The sequence below is a fragment of the Nematolebias whitei genome, chromosome 4, assembly GCF_014905685.2.
Source record: "Nematolebias whitei isolate Nwh7 chromosome 4, NemWhi1, whole genome shotgun sequence".
Classification (NCBI taxonomy): Eukaryota; Metazoa; Chordata; class Actinopteri; order Cyprinodontiformes; family Rivulidae; genus Nematolebias; species Nematolebias whitei.
The window spans coordinates 8,397,160-8,407,659 of record NC_056501.1 but is presented as its reverse complement, the minus strand read 5'-3'; the positions used below and the strand labels follow the sequence as shown (position 1 = coordinate 8,407,659).

Genomic DNA, 10,500 nt, shown 5'->3' with positions numbered 1-10,500 from the left:
CTAATTCATAGCTAAATGCACAAATTAGATCATTCATAGCTAAATGCTCAAATTAACTAATTCATAGCTAAATGCTCAAATTAGGTAATTCATAGCTAAATGCTCAAATTAGATAATTCATAGATAAATGCTCAAATTAGGTAATTCATAGCTAAATGCTCAAATTGGGTAATTTGTGGCTAAATGCTCAAATTAGGTAATTTGTAGCTAAATGCTCAGATTAGCTAATTCATAGCTAAATGCTCAAATTAGGTAATTCATAGCTAAACACTCAATTGGAGTGGTGGCGCAGAGGTTAGAGAAGGTGGACCTGTGATCGGAAGATCGCCGGTTCAAGCCCCATTACCGACAACATCAAAAATGTGGGTGGGGACAGTGAAGCACCCACACCTGCCTCCACCCTCATTTGCCCCACTCTGGGCCCTTGAGCAAAGTTCTTAACCCCCACCCCCTGCTCCCCCGGGTGCCCTAGATGCAGCTCACCGCTCCACACAGAGGGCTGTGGTAGCTCGGTGTCTGTGTTTGCGTCAGGAAGGACATTTTGCGTAAAAACAATTGCCAAGTCTTCGTGCAACTTAATTCGCTGCGGCGACCTCTTAAGAAGAGAGCAGCCAAAAGAAAAATAAAATAAAAAGCTAAATGTTTAAATTAGCTAATTCATTGCTAAATGTTCAAATGAAGAAAACAATAGCAGAAAACTAAAATTAGTTTAAGCAAAGCTAAAAACAAAGCTCACCAAAACAATAGCTCAAATGTAAATTTAGCAAAACATAGCTAAAATGATCAAATTCATAGCTAAATGCTAAAACCACCAAAAAGGTAGCTAAAAAGTAAAATTAGAAAAATAGTAATTCAAATAAAACATGAGACTTGTTGCTAAATAATATATAGCTCAACAGCACTTAAAAATTAAATGTTAAAACTTTAGCTAAAACCTGAAATTAGCAATGCAAACATTTAAAAGCGCAGCTAAAATTTTTAAATTCATTCGAGGAAACCAAAAAGTTAAATATTTTAAAACCGGTCAAATTTACATAAACCAAAAGTCTTCGCACCCTTCTCCTGAATGAGACGTTTTGACACACGAGAAAGTAAAATTATTGAACGCAAACTGAAGTAGGAAGATGATAAAAAACGTCCAGGAGAAACTAGAAACAGGAAACGGCTGCGTGAATGTTGCACAATAAAACGACGAGCTATTTGGCTGAATTGACCCCTCTGTGGTGTTTGCTGATCTGAAAGGACTCAGCCTCCAGAGTTTATTTAGACCTCTCTCCAGCTGCTCTGCTTCACCTCCTCCTTGGTGTCGTGCAGATGTTGGTGAAGCAGAAGGAGGCCAACAGGCAGAGCATGCTGCTGCTGCAGAGCGCCGAGCCCAGCGTCCTGCTGCTCAAAGCTCTGGAGGACGTCGCCGTCGTCACCAAAACGCTGGAGGAGGAGCGTCTGCAGCATCAGCAGCAGGTAAAACCTCAAACATTTGTTTCCCCTCAGCCTCGATGCTTTGGATTCGTCACGCTTACATCGTATTTTCTAGATTTAGTCCAACGGAGAGAAAACTTAACATTTCAGCTAGACACGTAGATGCTTGCAAAAACAATAAAAAACTCTAATAATTTAGTCCGTACCCTACATAACTTCACATTTATTTGTAAATTTGAAACTGACACATTTTAAACATTTATATAAAAAGATTGAAACATTTACTGTAAATTGTATAAAACAGCACACTCAGCTACTACCACACCAAATTTTAGCTGAATATCTGAAAATGACCGACTTTTAGCCACTTATGACAATTATCAGTGGTGGCCATCTTGAAATTATGGACTTAAAAAACAAATTAATTGTAGAAACATATGGGGTGCCAACAAAGTCCATGCTCAATAATCCAGGTATACAATCGATATGGGGTGTCGTTTACAAAATTACACAGTCAAAAATTAACAGCAATATTTTGGTTTATTTAGCCTTTAATAAGAAAAAAGAGTCATATTTTCACTATGTTATTCCTTTATTTATAAACATCATAGTTCCAAACTAAATATTTAATTTACAAGCTAAATATTTAGTTTACTAACTAAATACTTAACTTGCAAGTTAAATATTTAGTTAGTAAACTAAATATTTAGGTTTAAATTAAATATTTAATTTCTAAGCTAAACATTTATTTAAAAAACAACTTTTTTTCTTATGAAAGGCTAAATTAACCAAAATATCGCTGTTAATTTTTGACTGTGCAACTTTACAAACGGCACCCCATAGAAACAAAGAGACATCCGTTGATTACTTTCTGATAATTTAATTGAAGTTTGTCTTCTGGTTCATGAGATATTTTGCTAACAGACCGATCAAAACAAACACAGGCAGTGGGAATACATGATTGCTCATGAGTCATGGCAACAGATATTAATTAAAGTCCATTTTCTCAGAGCGACTTTGCCTTAGAATGCATTTTGTGAAATAATTCCTCAGTTTGGCCACAGTTGTATTTTTAACGTGGCGGCTGTGGACGAGTGGTTAGAGCAGCTGTCCTCCAATGCGAGAGTTGGGGGTTTGATTCCACTAGCAGTCACACGCCAAAGTGTCCCTGGGTAAGACACTGAACCCCTCATTGCCTCCGATGTGTGTCCATCGGTGTATGAATGTGATAAGATAGAAAGGTGATATATAAACCAGTAAGTACAGTCCATTTTCCATTTGAGTTTTTTATGTTTTTGGTGTAATTGCAGTTTGTGGCCTCTTGGGGGCAGCAGAAACAAGCTGTGAAGAAAACACAAATTCTAAAAAGTTCAAGACAAAAACACCTGGACTTTATTTAATAAAGTCCAGTTGTTTTTGTCTTGAACTTTTTTTAATTTACCATGTCCTGGATGACTGAGAATCTTCACCAGCATATGTGACAACACATATAGAATAAAAACCGCAAACCTGGATGTTTAGGAACAAAGGTTCGCTGATTAACTGCCTGAAAACACCGTCTGAATTACTTTGGATTCATCAGAGCTTTGGCTCCTCAACGGTCGTTTTGGAACACGCTGAGTGTTTTTAGCTACTTATTTATTCAGATTGTCTTCGTGCCGCACCTGGAAGCAACGTGTTTAAAAAGTGGTGACAACAAACCCAAGCAGTGACACGTTTAAACATGCGCTTTTGTTCTCAAGTATTTGTTTTAGCAACTCTTCTTCAGTTTATTTACTAAAATAAACTGGAAAACTTTTTCAAATTCTTTTCTTCAGAACTTATTTTTTACTTTCAGTTGATTCTTAGATGTCTGTGTTTCTCCTGCGGGACAAAGAAAATGAACCATTGCAGCTTTAGCTGAGATATGACCTCATAAACAATTAAACGGTGCTATAAAAACCAACATCTTAGCAGTTTTTGATATTATATGGCACCTTTTTGACCTTAAAGACCAAAACAATTTGATTTGCCTCAAAATTCAGCGTAACACTCTGGATAAAGCCTTAAATCGGACCTCCTTTAGCCGAGCTGTCGGTCATTCTGTGTGTGTAGGTGCAGAGCCTGGAGGCCCAGCTGGAGGACAGCACTGTGAAGAAACAGCTGGAGGACCTTCAGAGACAGCTGGAGCTTCTGGAGGTGGAGAAGAAGGAGACGGAGGGACGACTGCAGCGGGCAGAGAAGAAGAACGAGGAGCTGGAGAAAAGAGGTGAAAAACAACACGAGAGGTCAAAGCTCATCAGCTGCACGTGAACTACAGCGACAGGAAGTCCTTGATTCGATTTTAGAGTCAAACCAGTTGAAGATGGCCACCACAGCCAAGTGATGTAACTCAGCTAATCTTACAGGTGTTGAGCTAAAACTTGTTGTGGCTGTAGCTGAGATTCATCTATAGGCTACGTTCACTCTCCAAGCCAAAGTGGTCCAAATCTCTCTTTTTTTAAATTTGTCTGACAGTCTGAACGCGACAAATGAAATTTTGTTCTAGTTCGACCTCGGTCTGAACGGTTAGGTTGCATTCCATACAGCTCAGTGAAGCAGAGGAAGGTGGACTGATCCAAATATTGATGATACTGACACCAACGTCATGCAGTTTAAATCACAGAACTTCACACGTCTTCAACTAAAGGACACAAGTCCAGTTATTTATTTACTTAGTCCTGGACGTCTGAGAATCTACGTTTGATATCAACGTTGGTGTTGGACCGTATCTCTGCTAACGTGACGGGGCTGATAATTGAGTTTGTTTCATTTTTACAGTTGCTCCGGTCCCTGCACCTGATTAGTCAGGAGGAGGCAGGTTCAACTGGACCAGTCAATCAGATAATAATTTAATCGGTTATGATTGCACAGCAACTTCAGACTCCACGCATGCTAACGTGCAGCATCCATATTTCCTTCTGTACGCACGGCGTGCTCTGTGTGACGTCACGTCGTCTTCTGCGGGTCGCTTCAGAACCGTGGACCGTTAACTCTGGAGTCTGATGGAGGTTACGTTTCCATTATGATGTGAAGGAACACAGAATTGTATTGAGACCTGCAGTACGAGCGTAGTGTTTTTCTTGCACCAACATGGAAACATCTTCATGGTTAAACCTGATTTTTGGACTGCTCTGCCCCTGATACCCCCCCCCCCCCCCCCAATTCTTAGTACCCTTTAAGGTTAGTAACAGAACTAATTACCAACCAATGGTTACTAACGGTTGGGTTCATGTCATTAAATTGTGGACCCGTCTGCTGCAGGAAACGTGCAGAGTTCTCCACGTGCAACATCTGTTCAAGGCTTCTAATGAGGTCATGTGATCAGCTGACTTCAGCTGCTAATTAAAAGCATTTATGAAGGAATGCATGTCGCCCGCCGCCTGTTCTAAACTGAGATCAACTTATAATGAGAAACAAGTGTTAATGATAAAATAACATTAGGCTCGACCTGACACTCAGGGCTCGTGTTGAGGTTAAGGCTCAGCTACCACCACACCAAACTTTAGGTGAATATCTGTAAAACTGACTGAGCGGTAGCCATGTTCCTGTTTTCTTCAGTCAGTTAGCTGAGGCAGCCATCTTTAATCAGGCTGACTCTAAAAGTTAATCAGATGTATTAAAGAATTACGTTCTGCAAGTTTCCTTCACATTTGCCCAGTGGTTCCTGAGATATTTTGCTAACAGACATGCGCACTGACATCATTGTTAGTTTTTCAGTGGCTAGTGATAAAAAGCCGAACAGAAGAGTTGTTTTTCTTGATGCATGGCGTTGGTTCGTGTGTTCAGCCCGAACGTTGGAGAGAATAATTATTTAACAACGAAACAAAGAACACGACATATCTGCAATATTTGAAGAGTTAGTTTTAGTGAAAGGTGAAGAGGATGATGAAGATGGTAATGAAGAAAGATATGATGATGATCATCCAGATGTTTTATGTGTTTCCTCTCCTCAGTCCTCGAGCTCCAGGAGACCGAGAGGGAGTTGGCAGCCGCCACAGACCTTCCTCCCCCATCGCCTGGGGTGGCCCCGCCTCCTGCTCCACCCCCACAGCCACCTCCTCCCCCTCCTCCTCCTCCTCCACCACCTCCTCCACCACCTCCCCCTTCCAGATGCAACCCCCTCAGGTGAAAACCAAACACAGCATCTTAGAGGCCGTTCATACGGTGGCCCTGAGGTGTAAATGAACATTTGAAAAAAAAAAAAAACACAACAGCATTTGAAAAAATTGAATTACATTTGAAAAAAAAAAAAAGAATTATATTTGAATAAAAAGGAATTACATTAAGCCAAAGCGGAAGTGGCCAAAGTGGAAGTGGCCAAAGCGGAAGTAGCCAAAGTGGAAGTGGCCAAAGCGGAAGTGGCCAAAGTAGAAGTGGCCAAAGCGGAAGTGGCCAGAATCACATTTGAAAAAAACGAAATTACATTTGAAAAAACAGAATTACATTTGAAAAAACAGAATTACATTTGAAAAAAACAGAACAAAAACACAACAACATTTGAAAAAACAGAATTACATTTGAAAAAACAGAACAAAAACACAACAACATTTGAAAAAACGAAATTACATTTGAAAAAAATGGAATTACATTTGAAAATAAAAGGAATTACATTAAGCCAAAGCGGAAGCAGCCAAAGCGGAAGTGGCCGGAATCACATTTGAAAGAAACGGAATTGCATGAGAAAAAACAGAATCACATTGGAAAAAACGGAATTACATTAGAAAAAATGGAATCACTCAAAAATTATATAATTTCCATTTTTTCTAATGTAATTCTATTTTTTCAAATGTTCATTTACACCTTAGGGCCACTGTACATTCAGGCTTGTTGTTACAGATCTGTTGCGCTCGGTCGCCTCTGTTCACACCTGGTGGTAAACTGATGTCAGTTACCCATAAAACACTTCTTCCACCCCTGTGATAACGCAGTCAGTTACTTCCTGGCCGTCAGCTGTTCTCTAAAATAATTTAAAGTCTTGATAAACAGTGTAATAAAACATGTAGTGAAATAAAACAGACAAAAAGAAAAGCTGTCTCTTCAAAATATCGTCAACAAGCTGCTGAGATAAACAGTTGTTGAGATATTCTCATGCGCAGAAACAGGAAGTGGTAAAGGTGACCTTCATGTGAACGGAGCATCGCTACAACAGCTAAACCACGCAGACCATCGAGGAGAGTCTGATGTTTCTTCTGATTATTCTTCAGAGTCTCGATCAGAGAGAAGCATCAGAGTTCAAATAATATTGTTTCAATTAACAAAGACCAGAGAGTTCCCCTTTGATGTCACTTCCTGCTTGACTCTAGCCGCACCAAGTTAAAACAATATACCAGTTATGGGACAAAATTGATAAAATCATGTGTATTATGTTGAATTTCTTAAATATTAAGATGTTTTCTTCCAGTCTTTGTATATGTAGAAAATTTATGTTTGTCAGGAAGAAACGTTGAAGAAACTAAACCAACAGGATCACCGGGCATCTTTGTGCACACGGCCCACACCAATTTTTTGTCTTTTTGGAGCGTTTGAGTCAGTTTCCGGCTCACGCAGTCATGTGACTTACAACTGAAGCGTCTTCTTCTTTTTACAGTAAATATATACAGTTGTTTATCTCGTTTATCGCATGGGAGCCGTACCCTGAAGCCCCATGATAAGTGAAAAACCGCCAAGTAGGACTAGCAGTACAAGTAGCAAGTAGTATTTTATTTTGGTATTTATATATTTATATATATTATATTAAGGCGTTTAAAACCCTTCCCACACTCTTGCAATATTTAAACAATGTTTCTAAACGCTGAACGCTCTAAAAGAGCACAGAACATGATGATTTCAGCTCTTTGCCACCTGCAAGCGTTCTTGGCCACGCCCACTTCTCAGCTCTGCACGGAGAACAGCTGATCAGCTGCAGCAGGAAGTTTATCCTGCAGTATGTGCTGCACACATGTGCAGCAGTTTCTAAATAATTCATAACAATTTGTTTTAAATTAAAATTCCATGCTGATCGTGCGGCTCATCCATCAATCAGCCAACTGTGTGTCATGTCCAATCTTATTTTGAAAAACCGCGATAGAGCGAGTCTGCAAGAAATGAACCACGAAGTAGCGAGGGACTATTGTAATCTATAAAAACAGGCGTCTAAACATTTGCCATGCATCCGTGCACGATAGTGAAACCCAAAAGGAAAATTGTTCCCACGTTCCATGGAAATGTCTAAAACAGAAACTTGGCTCTGGTCGCATAATTATTTTAATTAAACAATTTGTAGGAGGCATAAATGCAGCATTTTACCTGTATAAATGTATAATCTTTCCGTTTTTTATATTGCTTGAAAGTATAGTTTCCTCAAATGATTTATTGAGGCGGGGACAATCTTTGTCTTTTAAAAACCCCAGGATTTCACATTCCTGAGACGTCCAGGTGATGACTGCTGCTCACCTGGAGTCAGATTGGGTTCAGACTATCAGACAAAAGTGAAGGAAATGGTTCAGACTAATCTCTGGATGTGGTCGGAGTGTGGAGATTTGTTTTAAAACACCACCACTGTTTCAAACCTCCGACCGATCCCAGCTTTACCTCCATGTCTCCTTCCTCAGCTCTCTGATCGCCATCATGAGGAAGTCCTCCAAAGTCTCCAAAGTGAAGGTGGAGCCGACTCCAGGTGAGCTTCTTCTGAATAATCGATTCGTTTTCACGTGCGGCTCATGACCTCGGGACCTTGTGTCTCCGCAGCAGCCGAAGGCGTGGACGACGTGAAGGTGAAGGCGGTGAACGAGATGATGGAGCGGATCAAACACGGCGTCGTCCTGCGTCCCGTCAAAAGTCAGGACAACAAGGTGAGGACGGCCGCCGTCCAAAACGATTTCCTTTGTAAAGAAGGCAAACCTCTGGTTTACTGGGGTTACTGGGGTTACTGGGGTTAACAACAGATTTGTAGTCAGTTTTAAAATGAAAAGACTCGCTGGACACCTGAAGTGTACTTACTTTACTTTTTATATTTGTACTGCTATACTTACAATTTAGGATTATACCATACTTTTATTATTTCATTTTATGCTATTGTTTATTAAATGGTTAATGGTTATTGTTGCACCAGGGGTCTGAGAGTAATGACATTTCAATCCTGTCCTGTACATATTGCAGTTTTGACAATAAAGTTGACTTTGAAGTGAGACGACTGGGTGACTGACCAGTCTCATCAAATAAAAAAATACAGATTTGTGTGTTTTATTTTCAGTTTGTTGCAGCTGATTTCATTTTTTTTTGGTCTCTCTGTCTTTCTGTAAAAATCTGAGGACATCTTGGATGTCTTTATATTTTTAATGTGTTGGGAATAATTTTAGCAAACAACTAGTTTTTTTGTGTTTTCCTGTGATCCTTTGTCTTTTTGTGGCCCTTTACCTTTTTATTATTTCTTATTAGATATTTGTGTGTAACCTTGTTTTATAATTAATTTGTCTTTACTGTCTCTTTGTGTTCATGTTCCAGTTCAAATCTCTTCATTCTTGTATTTATTTATGATTTTTATAATTCTGACCACGTTGTTTTGCTGTCATTGCGTATTTTCCTGTTTTTTTAGTGTTTTTTCACTTAATCACGGGTATTTTTTCAGATTTTACTCTGGTGTTTCTGTTCTTTCGTTTTGCCCGTTGTGTCTTTATTTTGTAACCTTTCTTCTTGTTCTGTGTTTCTTTGTGGCTACTGTTTCCTTTCTTTGTTTTTATGCCTTGTTGTTAATCATTTCCGTGTCTCTGTCCGACTTGTTTCTTGTGGTTCTGAAACACAAAATGGGTCCAGAATGGTCAAAGTCAGCAGAAGGTGAGAGGTTTGGGCCTGTCTCTGAGTTCTCAGTTGGTTCTAACTTCTCTCTCCTCTCCATGCTTCCTGTTTGTCCCAGAGAGCAGCAGTCAAAGTGAGTTTATTGACATTTCCCCCCCTCCCTTTGACCCATCACTGTCACACCCCCTGATGATCCTGGTTCTGATCAGTTCAGATGACAGACTGGTCTCTGGTCCTTCCTTTTCCTCTCCTAAAATAAACTAGATCAGATTTTATATCAGCTCAGAGTGAACGGCGGTAATTTCTGTCTTCTTTTATACAAATAATAAAAATGTCATGTTTTTGTTCCTGCAGCCTCCCCCCTCTGAGGACAAACTGCAGGAGAGTGCCATGGACGAGCTGAAAGGCATCCTGGTAAATCGGGCTTTAGTCCACTGTTACAGTTCACAGCGCCGTGCAAAACTCTTCATCTATCTGGTTTCCTCAGATCTTCCAGTCTTTATCGGCAGATCTCCAGACTTTCTGAATGTATTTTTAAAACTTTGGATGTTTTTTCCTCTCATTTTCAGTTTTTGTACCGGAAATCTTTTCCACCCAACTCTGACCTCTGGCTCTGAACTTATTTATGCATAGTAAATAAATAAATTAATTAATTAATAAACAAATAATGAAAATACACTCTGAGAGCTGAACGACAGCTAAGATTTGCTGAAAAAGCCAGAACTGCGTTCCTAAAGCTAAAATAAGTAGAACTCTAGATAGGATAAAAACCACAGGTAAAAGTAGTAAAGTTCTAGGTAAAAGCTAAAGGCAAGCTAAAATGAGCATAGCTCGCTAAAAGAAGTTAAACACTAGCTTAAGGTAGTCAAAAGCTAGTTAAAGCAGCAAAACACTTGCTTAAAGCAGTAACGTTCTGGCTAAAATCTAGAAAAAAACAGAAGCTAAAAATAGCAGGAAGCTAGCTAAAATTAGCATAGCACTGGCTAAAAAGGTAAAACACTAGCTGAAGGTAGTCAAAGGCTAGCTACAGCAGCAAAACACTAGCTTAACGTAGTATTGTTCTGACTAAAATCTAAAAGTAACAGAACAGAAACTAAAAGTAGCAGGAAGCTAGCTAAAATGAGCAAAACAGCTAAAAAGTAGCAAAAAGCTAGCCTAAAATTAGCAAAAGGCTTGTTAATAGTAGCAAAGGGTTAGCTAAAAGTAGCAAAAGGTTAGCTAAAAGTATCAAAAGGCTTGTTAATAGTAGCAAAGGGTTAGGTAAAAGTAGCAAAAGGTTAGCTAAAA

The 10,500-nt window shown here is 39.4% G+C and overlaps 1 protein-coding gene across 1 annotated transcript in view; it reads left to right on the top strand.

Annotated features, from left to right (window-relative positions):
• The window catches only part of shtn3 (shootin 3), a 40,941-nt gene that overhangs the window by 24,916 nt on the left and 5,525 nt on the right, over positions 1–10,500 (top strand). Inside the window, exons 8-14 of the mRNA XM_037675654.1 lie at positions 1,315–1,461; positions 3,514–3,667; positions 5,394–5,565; positions 8,031–8,095; positions 8,167–8,270; positions 9,332–9,346; positions 9,568–9,627. Coding sequence (XP_037531582.1) covers positions 1,315–1,461; positions 3,514–3,667; positions 5,394–5,565; positions 8,031–8,095; positions 8,167–8,270; positions 9,332–9,346; positions 9,568–9,627 — 717 coding nt within the window. The remainder of the gene's footprint in view (positions 1–1,314; positions 1,462–3,513; positions 3,668–5,393; positions 5,566–8,030; positions 8,096–8,166; positions 8,271–9,331; positions 9,347–9,567; positions 9,628–10,500) is intronic.